The sequence below is a fragment of the Dendropsophus ebraccatus genome, chromosome 9 (assembly GCF_027789765.1).
Source record: "Dendropsophus ebraccatus isolate aDenEbr1 chromosome 9, aDenEbr1.pat, whole genome shotgun sequence".
NCBI classification, from domain to species: domain Eukaryota; kingdom Metazoa; phylum Chordata; class Amphibia; order Anura; family Hylidae; genus Dendropsophus; species Dendropsophus ebraccatus.
The window spans coordinates 29,295,625-29,312,359 of record NC_091462.1 but is presented as its reverse complement, the minus strand read 5'-3'; the positions used below and the strand labels follow the sequence as shown (position 1 = coordinate 29,312,359).

General features: G+C 43.5%; 1 protein-coding gene across 1 annotated transcript in view; it reads right to left on the bottom strand.

Moving 5' to 3' along the window:
• LRP2 (LDL receptor related protein 2) overlaps positions 1-16,735 on the bottom strand; it is a 163,359-nt gene that overhangs the window by 50,388 nt on the left and 96,236 nt on the right. Inside the window, exons 41-49 of the mRNA XM_069984855.1 lie at positions 12,927-13,092; positions 12,630-12,788; positions 10,665-10,954; positions 10,375-10,578; positions 8,971-9,213; positions 6,853-6,978; positions 5,220-5,339; positions 4,328-4,459; positions 1,529-1,730 (exon numbers count right to left, since the gene is read on the bottom strand). Of these exons, the coding sequence (XP_069840956.1) occupies positions 1,529-1,730; positions 4,328-4,459; positions 5,220-5,339; positions 6,853-6,978; positions 8,971-9,213; positions 10,375-10,578; positions 10,665-10,954; positions 12,630-12,788; positions 12,927-13,092 (1,642 nt within the window). The remainder of the gene's footprint in view (positions 1-1,528; positions 1,731-4,327; positions 4,460-5,219; positions 5,340-6,852; positions 6,979-8,970; positions 9,214-10,374; positions 10,579-10,664; positions 10,955-12,629; positions 12,789-12,926; positions 13,093-16,735) is intronic.

Below are 16,735 nucleotides of genomic sequence, written 5' to 3'. Positions count from 1 at the left end.
AATACTAAATGTATCCTATTGAATTTAATATTAAAACACTTGGCTTCTTCAACACTATGGGGGAAAGTTATCAAACATGGTGTAAAGTGAAACTGGCTCAGTTGCCCCTAGCAACCAATCAGATTCCACTTTCCATTCCTCACAGACTCTTTGGAAAATGAAAGGTGGAATCTGATTGGTTGCTAGGGGCAACTGAGCCAGTTTCACTTTACACCATGTTTGATAAATCTCCCCCATGGTGTAAAGTGAAACTGGCTCAGTTGCCCCTAGCAACCAATCAGATTCCACTTTTCATTCCAGACAGACTCTTTGGAAAAGGAAAGGTGGAATCTGAGCCAGTTTCACTGTACACCATGTTTGATAAATCTCCCCCAATGTGTATACGCTCCGGCTAGGATTCCGTTCATTTACTGACATCGTATGGTTTGTATAAATCATGGGTGTGATTTATACAAAACATGCGTTGTGTGAATGTTGGAATCTGATTAGTTGCTAGGGGCAACTGAGCCTGTTTCACTTTACACCACGTTTGACAAATCTCCCCCTATGGCCATGAAAGTAAATGGGAACTCAATTTTTTTTTCTTTAAATCCACTGGTCAGAAAGTTATATAGATTTGTCATTTACATATATTTAAAAATCTCCAGTACGTGTCAGCTGCTGTATGTGGTGTATTCTTTTCAGTCTGACACAGTGCTCTCTGCTCACATCTCTGTCCATGACAGGAAATGTCCAGAGCAGGGAAGGTTTTTAATGGGGATTTGCTACTGCTTTGCATAGTTCCTGACATGGACAGAGGAGGCAGCAGAGAGCACTGTGTCCAACTGGAGAGAATACACCACTTCCTGCAGGACATACAGCAGCTAATAAGTACAAGATACGTAAATTATAAATTTATATAATTTCCAGAAACCAGTTAATTTGAAAAAACATTTTTTTTAGCCAGAGTAACTCTTTAAAGTGACACATCATTTAAGCATGGCTAATTTTGCTTGATATTGTGTATTCTTTGGAAACAGTATTTCTAGCCATTAGTGCTGAGCAGACTTGCCAAACTGTTTGGGTTCGGCAACATTCACCGAACCCAAACGCTCGGCATTTGACTCACGGTGGCTGCAGAAGTTGGATGCCTTTAATGCTGCCAGGAAAACATAAACATAACTCCCTAGGGTGGCATCCAACTTCTGCAGTAATTTTATGGCTTTAGAATAAATGCATCTGTGAATAAGCCAAGTTTTTTACTTTTGAGTTCAACAGGATAAGTTTAGTCTGTTTTTTGAGAAATAAAAATACAGTTTTATCTGCATTTTTACAGCTCGAAAACAGGCAAAAATTCTGTGTGTGAACATGGCCTAAGGCTCTATTCTATTTGATTCTATAAAAATGCCATATACCATGATTAAAATGGACTTTGTTAGGCAGGATTTCAAAAAAAAGGAAAAAGGCTGCTTTCTTCCAAAAACAGCGCCACATCTGTCCTCAGGTTGTGTGTGGTATTACAACTTGGCTATTCCAATCACTTCATTACCTGAAGCTACTACGGACACAGAGGCCATTACTGCAAGAGAACTCTGTGCTGGTGCAGCTCCGCCTGGTGCAATTCTGGTGTTCATCGTAGGCGTCCGAGCAGTCCGAGTCTCCATCACAAACCCAATTCCGTGGAATACACATTCTTTCGGGTGGCCTGTTGTTTATACAGGTGAACTCTGTCGGGGCACAACTACGACTGGCTGACAGAAAAAGAAATAAGGGGAATGTGAGGCTTCAATATCAGTACGGAGGCCCAAGTACTTATGTTAGCCTGATTTTCCTCTGCTGTGTAGTTAAAGGGGTTATCAAGGCTTAGAAAAACATTGTGCGACTCTTGTTCTCAGTTAGGGTGTGGGCTTTGCAGCTCGGTCTCATTAAAGTGAATGGAGCTGAACTGTAATACCACACACAACCTGAGGACATGGATGGCACTGTTTTAGGAGGGAAAAAAGCTGTAATTTTTGTAGACCTGGAATAATGCCTTTAACCCCTTAAGGTCAAAGCCAATTTTCGTTTTTGCGCTTTTGCTTATTCCATTTTAAGTTTAAAAGTCAACAGCGCTTGCATTTTTTCACCTAGAGACGTATATGAGCGCTTATTTTTTGCGAAACCAATTGTACTTTGTAATGACAGGCATTATTTTTCCATAACATATGCTGCGAAACCGGAAAAAAATCATTTGCGATGTCAAATTGAAAAAAAAACTAATTTGTTTTGATTTCGGGGAGTTTTGCATTTACGCCGTCCGTCCTATGGTAAAACTGATTTGTTATGCATGTTCCACAAGTCTTTACGATTACTATGATATATAACATGTATAACTTATATTGTATCGGATGGCCTGTAAAAAATTCAAACCGTTGTTAACAAATATACGTTCCTTAAAATCGCTCCATTCCCAGGCTTATAGCGCTTTTATCCTTTGGTCTATGGGGCTGTGCGAGGTGTCATTTTTTGCGCCATGATGCGTTCTTTCTATCGGTACCTTGATTGCGCATATATGACTTTTTGATCACTTTTTATTACATTTTTTCTGGATTTGATGCGACCAAAAATGCGCAATTTTGCACTTTGGAATTTTTTTGCGCTGACGCCGTTTACCGTGCGAGATCAGGAATGTGATTAATTAATAGTTCGGGCGATTACGTGTGCGGCGATACTAAATATGTTTATTTATTTGTTTATTTATTAATTTATATTTATAAAATGGGAAAAGGGGAGTGATTTGGACTTTTATTAGGGGAGGGGATTTTTTTATTAATAAAAACACTTTTTTACTTTTTTTTTTACATGGACTAGAAGTCCCCCTGGGGGACTTGTATATAGACAGCACTGATCTCTCATAGAGATCAATGCTGTGTATATACACAGCAAAGATCCATGAGATCGGTCATAGATTACTATGGCCTGCTGCAGGCCATAGCAATGTATTGCCGAGCCGGGATCAGCGTCATTCCGACGCTGAGGCCCGGCACGGGCAGAAGAACGGATCTCCCCCCCCGCGATCGCATCGCGGAGGGGAGATCCGACCCACTAGACACCAGGGATAGTGTGCATAAAGCACTTCAATGCAGCTGTCAGGTTTGACAGCTGCATTGAAGTGCTTAATTAGCAACGGGACCCGCGCCGGCTAACAGAGGCACTGCCCGGCTGCACATGTCAGCCGGGATCAGCACCGTTCAGAGCGGGGTCCCGGCGGGACCCCGCTCTGAACACCCCCGCGGCACCATGACGTATCAGATACGTCATGGGTCGCTAAGGGGTTAAGGCAACATTCACACTGTGTTAAAGGGGTAGTGCGGTGCTAAACATTTATTCACAAACTAACACACTTTACAAAGTTATACAACTTTGTAATGTATGTTATGTATGTGAATGGCCCCCTTCCCCGTGTTCCCCACCCCCACACCAGAAGTGTGGTGCATTATACTCACCACATTCGTGTTGACCCCCGGCCGCCATCTTGTGACATCTTGTGAACCGCTCCAGACGTCCCTCATGCCGCCCCCCACTCTGCCGCGTCATCAGCTGCTCAGCCGCGATTGGCTGAGCACAGTTATGGGGGTTGACACAAATGCGGTGAGTATAATGCACCACAAACGGGAAAGGGGGCCATTCACATACATAACATACATTACAAAGTTGTATAACTTTGTAATGTGTGTTATTTCGTGAATAAATGTTTAGCACCGCACTACCCCATAAATACTATATTCTGGAGGTATACCTTTTAGGCGTTCCTTCATATATGTACATGTGACAATTGTTCAAATCCCAGGTACAATGCTAGCCAAACACTTGATAGAGAATCCAATTGTGGGGGATGGCAGGGCTGCTGTTCCCAAGTATGGATGCAATGGAGACGAGCCATCTTCAGGAGCATGCGTATTCATGGGACAACGCTTTTTAAAGGGATTCCGTCACTAGGTTCATGCTGCCTTAAATGAGGGCAGCATAAACTAGTGACAGATCGATGCATTACTTCCATCATTCTGTCTAGCCGTTCTCCTAATATGCAGGAGAATTCTTGCCACACCCCCTCCTCCCGCCCTCCAGCTGCTGATTGACAGTTGACTGCCTATACACAGCATGGATAGATAACCGCCAATCAGCAGCTGGTGGGCGGAGTTTTCTGCTTCTTATGAATAATGAGGATTACTGGGCTCACGCACATAATGGAGAAGACTGCACCTTTGCACCAATACTAGTTCCAACCATCAGAAACGCATGTTAGTAATACAAATACCAAAATGTGTATGTGAAACCGGCCTAACAAACATATGAATAACATCCTTACCACAGTTGTGTCTCTGGTCCTCATCGCTCATGTCCCCACAGTCGTTGTCACCGTCACAGACCCACCCAGCCGGGATACATCGGGCATCATCGCACCTGAACTGGTTGCTTGAGCATGTCCTCACATAGGTCGCTGCAATTCATGGACACAATGGGGGATTGTTAGTAGAAAAGAGATTTCCTGATCTTATCTCAATAGAAAGGTATTCTTAGTATAAGACATTCATGGTCCAGGTACTGTAGTAGCTGCGCAGAAGACACTAGTTATTTCACCTACATTCTGAACATATAACATACAAATAGATGGCTGTCTTGTTATCTTTATGTATAATGCAAAGTATTTCCAAAAATGTAGGAAAAGAAGAATAAATAAGAAGGAAGAAGAAGAAGGAAGAAGTTACACTTTGTATTATACTTCACAGCTGCATTCATAATTCTACAATTCATTTTTGGCATCCACTGATGTCTGGGCGTAGCAGGTGACTTGAACTATGAATGCTGTACCTTAGGTTGATGTAGTAAGAACTCTAGTGCATCATGGGATTTCATTATTCATATTATGGCTATGCCCAAGGATAAGGTTTTTGGCTATTTCAGATGACAACCAGCAGAAATATGAATGCAGCTCTGGACTATAGAGTTCCTTTCACATAAATGTCTGCTGGCTGTGTGTGTGCTGGTAAACCTCCCGGCATGTACATGGATATGTTCACACTAAGTAAATTAAAAGCTAAATACAACAATCATTATGGATGCAAATAAAACAATTTGTTTCTCCTTGATTACAGATGCACTGGATGCAGTAAAACAACTGTGTGCACATAGAAATTGGTATAGATCTTCCCTCATGTCTACAACAATAAAATTCTGCCTACTCTTCCCTAATCCCTTACCACACGATGCTGGTTCATCAGAGCCGTCTGTACAGTCCACTCCTTGATCACAGTACCAGTGACCAGGAATACAGCGTCCGGATGCACAGCGGAAATCACTCTCTGCACACGTCATGGTAGCTGGAATAGAATTCATAAAGCAGGTTATATTTTATACAATAATTCTGATTGATCAGATAATTGAGTCTGGAGAGGGGAAGGTTATCAGTGTTGTCACGAATTAAAAAAAAAAGGCATAAAACGTATCAATTTTGTTTTATATTGCAAATTTTTGCATTTGTTTTATATTGCAAAATCTGCTAATTTGTGAGCAAAATGAGGCTGGCATGCAAGGAGAAAACTGTCATGCAAGCCTTAAAGAGTACTTGTCATGAAAATTAATTTTGACATGTCATCAACGGGTGTCACTGCTGAGACCCACTGTGATCAGGAGATATAGCTGGGGGGAGAGTGTGGCAGCAGCGCCATCCACTCCCTGACTGTATCTTCATAACAAGCGGCTGCTTCATTACAGTGCCACAAAGATTCACTTTCCACGCTCCCAGTATCATATTGATGAGTCTACGAGGCTCCATTGTTGGAATTAGTGGCCGGCTGGGGAGTGGATCCTGCTGCTGCTTTACTCTCTTCCCAGCTATATCTCTTGATCACAGTGGGTCTCAGCAGTGAGACCCACTGTGATCAATAACTTTAGACATGGCCAGTTATTTTTCATGACAGTGACTCTGTAAAGGGGAAAAAAGTGGAATCTCGGTATCAAGCTTGTCATATTATTATTAAATGTCAACTTTATTGTATCTGCTCTTTATAGGGCTTATATAATTGGAATACCCCGTACAGTAAATTCAGGTTCGTACGAACCCGATCACTCGATATTCGAATCCCACTGCCTGGAGAAGATGGATGCAGCCCTAGGGCTGCATCCATCTTTTCCAGGCAGTGGTATTCAAATGTCGATTAATTGGGTGCGAGCCAACCCAAACTTACTGTAGGTTCACTCATCTCTAAGGCTGGGTTCACACTACGTTTTTGCAATCCGTTTTTTGCAACAACAAAAAAAACAAGTGCACCAGTTTTTTTCATCCTTTTTTCCATTGACTTCAATTATAAAAAAAAAGGATCTTTTTTTTTTTTAACGTACACAAAAACGTAATCATCCTCATTTTTGTGTCCGTTAAAAAAAACTGATCCGTTTTGATCCTTTTTTTTTATAATGAAAGTCAATGGAAAAACGGATCAAAACGGATGCCCACAACTTCATCGTTTTTTTATCCGTTTTTTTTTGTGCAAAAAAAAAAAAACGGATGAAAAAAACGCATTGCAAAAGCTCAGTGTGAACCCAGCCTAACCAGCACCCTAAAGCAAGCATCCAAATATTAGTTATTCTCTCTCTTATAAGTGTCGGTAGAATGTCTCCTCTATTTTCAGGATTATATAAGTTTTCCTAAGCAATTATCCAACTTGTCGATAACGTTCCACAACGCTCTACAAGTCACGAGGCGGCCGTCTTTCAGTAACATGGAGACTACCATCTGCATTGCCTGTGTAACGTAAGGGGATTTTTGTCTGCTAACACCAAAGCCCCGTTGTTCGGGCAGCCATTAGTAATGTGATTAAGCACTAGAGATCTTACCACAGTGAGTGGCGCTTTCATCGCTCATATCTCCACAGTCATTATCTCCATCACACAGATAAATACGAGGAATGCAAATGTTGGTGCTCTGACATTTTGTGTAGCCCGGTTGACATGTGCGATCGGCTTTAAAAAAAAAAAAAAGAACAAGAAAAATGTTTAAAGAACCAAAGTCAATTGTCTCCCTTCCCCCGCTGCTGGTTGGCACTTAGAAAAGCTTCATTCATCTCTTATCTTTAAAGGGGTTGAAAATAAGAGAATAAGTATCTGCTCGTTTTTTGTTTTTTTTTTCGAGAAATGGTTGTTCCTTGGCATCTGGTAACAAAGTAGCACTATGGATATTGGGAATACCAGTCATGGTGCACCTCTACAGCTCTATGCGGCACCACATACAACCGGACCTGTGTATAAGACCCATAGAAACATAGAAGATTGTCGGCAGAAAAAGCCCCCCTGGTCCATCTAGTCCACCCTATTAGTATTTCCCTTCTTATTATCTTAGGATAGATATATGTTTATCCCAGGCAGGTTTACATTCTGTTATTGTAGAATTACCAACCACATCTGCTGGAAGTTCGTTCCAAGTATCTACTACTCTTTCAGTAAAGTAATATTTTCTCACGTTGCTTCTGATCTTTGCCCCAATACCCTCTCACTGTGTCCTCTTGTTCTTGAGTTCATTTTTTTTTATTATTAAAAACACATATTTAAAGGTTTTGATCATGTCCTCCCTTTCTTCTTTCCTCCAGACTATACAGATTCAGTTCCTTGAGTCTTTCCTGGTATGTTTTAGGCCTGACACCCTTCACCATGGAGGGTAAAAAACCAGGAGAGGTTTTCTATGGTGATTTGTTACTGCTCTGGACAGTTCCTGACATGGACAGAGGTGGCAGCAGAGAGCACTGTGTCTGATTGGAAAAAATACAACACTTCCTGCAGGACATACAGCAGCTGATAAGTACTGGAATACTTGAGATTTTGTAATATAAGTACATTATAAATCTCTGGCACTTTCTAGCACCAGTTGGTTTAAAAGATTTTTTTTTGCTGAACTTCCCCTTTAATGGGAGTGTCTTAGTCAAAGGACCAGACACCAGGGAGAGAAAGGCTCAGCCGTTCTCTTCTTTCCTAACTCTTCTAGTGATCGGTTGGGGTCTGAAAACTAGGACATGTTGAATGTTTTTTAGGTGACAGGAGCCCTATAGGTTATACTGGAGATGAACAAACTTATAGTAAGTTTTCCAGGCAGTGCTAGGGATGCATCCATCTTCTCCAGGTTGCGGAATTCAAATGGCCAGCGATTGAGTTCATGAGAAATTGAACTTCCTGTAAGTTCACTCATCTCCACGTAATACCGATAAAACTATACCATGTAACTATAGGTAAAGCGCCTACATTTTCAAGGCTATGCACAAGCCTGGAGAGACAGAAATGGCTGCACATCGCACCCATGGTTTATAGGAAAGCTTATTCAGCTACATTAAAAACCAACATCAGAAGTTAGTATATAATTTGATCAAACCATATTGCCTCATGTACCACGTGCAGGTCTCTGATACACATGAGTCCCTAACCAAACAACACTGTGCCAGTCAGCTTACGCCAACCCCGCAAAGCGTGCGCAAGCAGGGAAGGGAGACCATGGAATTGCCCTGCAACCCCAATATCACAGGACCAAACCCCACAGGCGCCGCCAGCAGAGAAAGCGTCCGCCAAGCAACACAAGTTTGAACAAGCTGTTACCTCTCTCCATTGCTCCATTGCTTTTTCCAGGCTATTCCTTTTAGACAGGCCAATATGGGCCCATGCAAGGTCACAGACGAGCGCCGATCAGCGAGACCAGCACTTGTTTGCGGAGCCTTCAGAAGGCACAATTTTGCGGCCGGGCTGCATAAACGATCACTGTATCATTTGTGCGGCCATTTAAATCTATTGCTATTGGCCGTATATCTCATTTACACAGGAAAATGTGCGGCAGCCAAGGAGCGGGCGTTTTGCCGCTATTTGACTGATCGCTGCCAATTTTATAATTTTATTATCAGCTGCATGAGTGTTTCAAGCGACGCTCCTTGTCGATAATCGGGCCTTTAAAAAGTGATGAGACTAAGGATAACTTACGGCAGTTCCTCTCGTCAGATGTGTTATTGTCAAGGCAGTTGTTGACTCCATTGCAAACATAGGAGCGGGAAATACACCTGCCATTATTACAGGCAAACTCAGTGTTTGGGTCGCAGGTTCTGAACAGACATCCGGCTTCATCGCTGTTATCTCCGCAGTCATTGTAGTGGTCGCAGCGATAGTGATAGGGCACACATTTCCCACTGTCACAAGTGAACGCCGTCGGTGAGCAGGTATGGAAAGCTGCCAAAATACCATAGAAGTGAGTGACGTGAACAAATCAACCATCTAAGTAGCTATGTCGTTCTTATTCTATACTGTACCTGCTAGAGCAAAGACTGCAGCAAAACGGACTGCATGTAGGATAAAATAATCACTAGCGTTAGTAATATCGCATAGGGGGAATTTTAGTGGGAATTCAACTGGATTGTCACATAGGGAGCCCATAGTGCCATACGTCAAAACACAAATAATAGGAGATGGCCCTCACTGGTGGTCAGTTAAAGGATAAGTCTGGCTAAAGTTTTTATTAAAGTATTGCATTGCCCCCCCAAAAGTTATACAAATCACCAATACACACTTATTACAGGAAATGCTTATAAAGTGCTTTTTTTCCCTGCACTTACTACTGCATCAAGGCTTCACTTTCTGGACAACATGGTGATGTCACTTCCTGGATAACTTGGTGATGTCATTTCCTGGATAAAATGATGATGTCACGAACCGACTCCCAGAGCTGTGTGGGCTGTGGCTGCTGGAGAGGATGATGGCAGGGGGACACTGAGGGACACAGGGCACTGGAGGGACACTGAGCATCCCTCTGCCATCATCCTCTCCAGCAGCCACAGCCTGAACAGCTCTGGTAGTCGGGTCGTGACATCACCATTTTATCCAGGAAGTGAAGCCTTGATGCAGTAGTAAGTGCAGGGAAAAAAGCACTTTATTGCACTTATTGGTAATTTGTATAGTTTGGGGGGGGGCAATACAATACTTTAATAAAAATTTTCGCCAGACTCCTCCTTTAAGTGGTCAGACAACCCCTTTAAATTAAAAGGGTTCTCTATTTTAAATAATTCCAACTGTTTAGAATGGTCCCTTGAAAAGAAATTGGTTACAGATGGTCCCTCTCAGCTGCAATCTATGGGGCAAAGTAGTAGCGAGTGTTTAGTCTCTCTGCAGCACCACCACAGGGCAAATGAAGCATTACACATTGTCCATTCAAATGAATGGGTTATCTGAGTAATGACGGACAAGGGACTGTCCTCCAGGGCAGGAGACCCTCTTTTCTCTCCGCTATGGCCGTGTAAAAATTTGGGAGCAGATCATGGTCTGGAGGAAGAAATTCAAATTTATCCAATGTATCTATTAGGAAGTAAGGAATAAGAAAACCCACGCTTAACTCACCACATACACGTTCCATTTCATCACTACCATCCCGGCAGTCATTGTCGTTGTCACACTTCCATCTTTCTGGTATGCACCGCCCATTGAGACATGTGAACTGCCCATCCTGGCACCTAGTGGCATTGTCCACAATACAATCCTTGTTGTTATTGGCCAAGTACCAGCTTCCAGTTGAAGGACATTGACATTCCGCTCCGTTGGGACCTTAAGATTGAGACAATGTTAGCGCACATGTACTGTTAATTGTAAAATACAGCAAAAGCCTTTGACACCCACATAGTAACTTTTACCTGGTGCGCAGATGTGACTGCAGCCGCCATTGAACTGATCGCAGGGGCTGGCGCACTGCTGCTGTTTGGTTTTCGACAAGATATGAATATCCATTGGGCGTTGTGGTAGGTTCTGAACCATAACTATTTGATCTGAACCATCATGTTTATTGGCTCGGTATATACTCCTTGTGTTCCAGTCACTCCAATAAATGTGTTGGTCAAACAGAGTCATAGCGAATGGATAGATGGCTGTGCTCACCACTACCTCCCGATTTGCACCAGTTAAAGAGCAGCGTTCTATCTGTTGTCTGTTGGAGAACAACAAAAGCACAACAATTTCATATGGGCAAAGATTTAGGGCAAGCTCACACAAGTACCTAAAAATAATTTTTATTGCTGCTCTGAAAAGTCAAAGGGGCGTGTCCAGGACACTAGAGTGCACTGAGTAGCCATAGCCACACCTCTAGGACACTAAAGCAGCATTAAAACACATCTAAAATTGCATCTTCACACAACTATAATAAAGCTATAGATAGTCCCCCGATGTTAGCGGTTTGGAGTGTCCTTTCCTAGCTGACAGTCAGTAGTGGATTACAATACTTTTCGGGCGGGAGCCCAGGGCCCTTAGCTCCTGGCCACCCAAAAAGACTTATACTTTCAGAGGTGTACTGTCTCCCGACTATATGTCTGCCATGATTTGCAAAGAATCATGATATTATGTATCCTTTACTATAAACACCACGCTAAGTGTTGCCATACAGTGGGGTGGGGGGCCCAGGTTTGGTGAACAGCCCGGGGCCGCTGGTAAAGTTAATCCGCCCCTGGACTGTGACTCACAGTCTAAATTTACTCTTATCTTTATGTGTGCTAAAGAGAAGTTAAATGGAACACTCCACACAAAAGTTATTCTGGGTGAACTGACGTAACCAATACATTTTTTGGTCATTTTTGTCAGGTTTTGCAGCTATTTTTGGGGGTCATTTTTTGTGCATTTGCCCCAAAGTGTGGGTTAAAAACTCATGATCTTACCTACATCCTCAGCGCTGTTTTTTATTTTTTTTTTACCTAAATCAATATGTAAATTAAGCAGTTTGGGCCGCTGGGGTGGGCATCAGTCCGCCATCAATCAGCTCACCCCTCCTCGTGAACATTGAGATGGCGCTCTGCAGTGACGGCACTCCAGCGCTCCTTACTGCAATGGACCAGATTAATATTTGAGGACGAACATGTCAACAGGTGCTAGTCCCACCACTAGTTAACCAAACTACCTAATATATATATTGATTAAAGTGAAAATTTTGTGAGAATATTGCTGAGGATGAAGGTAAGAAAAGAGCCTTCTTAGGGCCCTATTCCACAGGCCCGATCAACAGTGTAAACGAGCGACGATCTGCTAGATTGGCCTAGCAAGGATTCTCCTCCGCTCCGTCTTCCTCCCTGGGTCCTGCGGCACAGCATCAGCTTCGGTGCGGCCTGAATGAGCTGTCAGACCGCTCAGCCAATCACAGCGGTCCCAGCCTGTCTGACAGCTCAGTCAGGCCGCTCCGGAGTTGATGCTGTGCCGCGGGACCCGGAGAGAAAGACGGAGCGGAGGAAAAGCCCTGCTAGGTAATGTATGCTGCTTCTCAAATCGTTGGTCGCCCGCCGCGCAACGCTATTCCACGAAGCGATGCGCGGTGGGTGACATGATTTTAGGTCTGGGCCTAAATAAACGATCAGCCGATGACATGATCATCGGCTGATTGTTTTCTCTATTCCACCGAGCGATTATCGCTCCGTGGACTAGGCCCCTTAGAGTCTTCTAACCTGCTGTTAGCTTCCCTTTAAATACAAAGTTACTAGGATCTTTCTATACAATAAGTTACATTTTCATTTTGTGGCCGTAAGCCAAGAATCAAGACATATTAAGAAAGAAAAATCCTTAGTTTTAGCTTATTAGGTAGATACAATACAATCATTAAAAGCAGAGGTAATAGTACATACAACCGTGCATCAGCCCAATAGATTCGCTCTTCCTCGTAGTCAAGGGTAAGTCCATTTGGCCATACCAAGCTGGTGTTCACAATGGCTGAACGGAAATTGCCTCCCAGTGTAGCTCTTTCTATCTTGGCATTGCTGCCCCAGTCAGTCCAGTACATGTACCTACATACAGGGAAACAGCACTGAGCAATTCACTCAAAAAAAACAGAAATGTTCAATGTATACGTAATATATACTAGATTATATTAAGAGGGGTTTCCGTGCACTTTATTTAATGATACAAATCAGAATACGTCCTACCCTCTGCATGGGTCCAACATGATAGCCCTGGGCTGGGGTACATGAGCCACCACCGTCCGATCAGACCCATTTAGTGACATCGAGGTTATGGTATGGTTTATATAGTCACTGTAATAAACTCTTTTATGGATCCAGTCAAAGGCTATACCATCTGGAGCTCCCAAACCTATAAAAAATAATTCACAAATATGTGATTAAAGCTACAGACCCGAGAAGAACTCCAGCTAAACATTATACAAAGATATTATATCAATGTAATAAGATCAGTTCTATGTATTGAAAGCACAAGGTTACATTACAGCGTGTATTATAACCTTGAGCTCTATCCACAATTCTGCTGGTTGTTTCTGGAAGCGGCCAACAAGCTAGATGACAGACATATTGCTAACAGTACGGCTGAGTTTCTATTGCGCTGTATTCACACAATGTCTTTTTTTGGCCGTTTGGAGGCCATTGTTTTGGACGGCCGCCGTTTTGGCTTCAAAACTCGTTTGGTTTATGCAAATTATGGCCGTAATTTACATAAAATGGATGCATTTTGATGGCAAAATGAGGTTGGTCCAGAAAAAAAAAAACGCTGCAAAACGCTCAAAAAAAGACGTGTGAACATTGCTTAAAGTGACTCTGTACCTACAATCTCACCTTCCCAAACCGCTTGTACCTTTAGATAGCTGCTTTTAATCCAAGATCTGTCCTGGGATCCGTTCGGCAGGTGATGCAGTTATTGTCCTAAAAAACAACTTTTAAACTTACAGCCCTGTGTCCTTTGGCCGTGGCTTAGTTTGTGTATGCATTACGCTGGCACAACCTCTCCGTCCCTCCTCCCCACCCTCTTTACCATTTTTCCTATTCCTCTGCTGTGAAAACTACACAGGTGTATTAACGATCCAGCCCATGTGCCGTGCTGACACAGCTGATGAATAGGAGGCAATCTGCCTGGAACATTCCTAATGATGAGGAGGGTGGGGAGGAGGGACAGAGAGGGTGTGCCAGCCTAATGCATACACAATCTAGGCCACTCCCATTGGGCATGGGGCTGCCAGTTTAAAAGTTGTTTTTTAGGACAATGACTGCATCACCTGCCAAACGGACCCCAGGACAGATCTTGGATTAAAAGCAGCTATGCGAAGGTACAAGTGGTTTGGGGGGTCAGATTGTGGGTACAGAGTCACTTTAAAGGGGTATTTCACTCAAACATAACTTTTGATATGTTGATTCCCATGTTGAGACGAACAATTCCTTCCATACTTATTATCTGTTCAGTCTCCTTCCCCCAGTTCTGAGCTTAAAACACAAAAATTTGTGTGTGAGCTTTTTTCTCTGTCTCCCCCTCCTCCCTATTCCTGTCTGAGGCCCCCTTCACATGTACGGAAAAACCATCCGGATATCCTATCTGAAAATCCGGACGGATTTCCGGTCCATTGACTTTAATTGGTCACGGACACCCTTCCGGATTTTTCCGGAAGGGTGTCCGTTCCGGAAAATAGATCTGGAGAAAATAGGACATGTCCTATTTTTGTCCAGAATTCTGGCCCGGACTCCCCCATAGAACTATGGGAGCGCCGGAATCACGGGCACTTGCCTGATATACATCAAGAAAGTGCCCGTGATTCCGGATGACTTAGAGCTCGCTCACCCCCCCCCCACACCGCGCACGGGCATCGGCACAGGGCTGCCTGCCACCCTTTCACCCCGCCGCGTTACCCCATCCGACCGAACATCAGCCGCTGCCCAACCACAACCCCCTCCCCCCTGCACAGACATCGGGACAGGGCTGCCAGCCGCTAGAGATGAGTGAACCAGCCGGATTTCTGGTTCGTATGAATCAGAAATCTCGGCGGCTGACTCCCGCTGCCTGCTCCCTCCGTGCAGCGGGTGGATACATTGTAAGGAACGCCTGAAAAACTGGGATACAGCCATTGGCATTGGAGGCTGCACGGAGGGAGCAGGCAGCGGGAGTCAGTAACTTCTTGGTAATGCTGAGAGGGTTATTCTGAGGTCAAGGTGCTGATGAACTCACTGTTATTAACCCTCCCGACATTATATAGAAGCTACAATGTTGCAGATAAGGCAGCCAGGGACTTGTTTACATTAGCGTCTCAGAAGGGATGGGGAGGAGGGGGGAGACAGAGAGAAAAGCTCACACACAGATTTTTGTGTCTTCAGCAGAAAGCAGCAGCTCAGAACTTGGGGAAGGAGGCTTATTAGATAATAACAAGTATGGAAGGAATTGTTAGTCTTATCATGGGCAGCAACTAGAGATGAGCGAACCTGGAGCATGCTCGAGTTGTTCCGAACCCGAACGTTCGGCATTTGATTAGCGGTGGCTGCTGAAGTTGGATGAAGCCCTAAGGCTATGTGGAAAACATGGATATAGTCATCGGCTGTATCCATGTTTTCCAGACAACCTTAGAGCTTTATCCAAGTTCAGCAGCCACAGCTAATCAAATACCGAACGTTCAGGTTCGGATCGAAGTTGCGGAATAACTAAAGTATTCAGTATAACACATGTGGATTGGGTTTGCAAATCTCATCCACATGAAGCTGAAGTGGCTGGTATAGAGACTATCCTTCCCTAAATGCAAATACTAAGGGCAGGCTCTTTTTTTGTTAAATCCCAGTATTTATCAGCTGCTGTATGTCCTGCAGGAAGTGATGTATTCTTTCCAGTCAGACACAGTGCTCTCTGCTGCCACCTCTGTCCCTGACAGGGACTGTCCAGAGCAGTAGCAAATCCCATAGAAAACTTCTCTTGCTCCAGTTACTGACACAAACAGAGGTGGCAGCATAGAGCACTGTGTCTGATTGGAAATCTTAATCTTTCTGGCACTGGTTGAATTGTAATCTTTTTTCTTGTCCTGAGTACCTATTTAAAGAAACTATTCACATGTTGATCACCACATCATTGACCTGCCCTAATCTAAAAATGATTAAAAAAAAAACATAAGACAACCAATTAAAAAAAAAAGTTTAGTGATCATTAGCAACTTCATCAGCACAGTGATGACTTCTCCTGGCTCCTTCTCAAAATCAATGAACCTACAAATGTTTTAATAAGTCTCTATGACATATCAGGTTTTCTATGGACTTTTTTTCATATAAAATGACAGTCCCCATTTATGCCTATTCAGTAAACATCCAACATATGCAATATTGATGGAAATCCGTCAGTCCAATCTGCAATCATCATGTTGTAGATTAGGAGCAGCTTAGCAGACTGGTATATAGTTTTGTGGGGGAAAAAAATAGAAGATAACTTGTCATGTGGGCATTCCTATATTTATAAACAGCTGTCAGTCACTGAGTAGAACCGCCCACTTGACTGCATAGCCCAGAGGAGAAGACGTTTACACAGTAAATTACTAAATATACTTTTGCACAAAACTATATATGAATCTGCTCAGATCCATTTGCTGTATAATGAGCTGCCTGCAGTTTGGACTGTATCTTGACACTGTCCCCGCCTTTTTGCATTCTAACTTCTCTACACAGGTGTAAAAGGTTAATTTAGCAGTTTTCCTATCTTATTTTATATCATACATCATGGAGCTTGTTCAACTGCAGATTGGTCTTCACAGCAACAGTGCCACTTAGCCCCACCCACAGCACCCCCCCATTGGCCCCGCCCTCCATGACATCATGGGCACATAGGCCCCGCCCCCTCATCGACCATTAGAACAGGCTGGCCTAAAGGTCTAGGCCTGGGGTCTATGTGGTGATGATGTTACAGAGGGCGGGGCCAGCTGTGGGCGGGCTAAGTGGTGCTGTTGCAGTGAAGCCCCGCCCACTTAGCTCAAACTGCAGTTGAT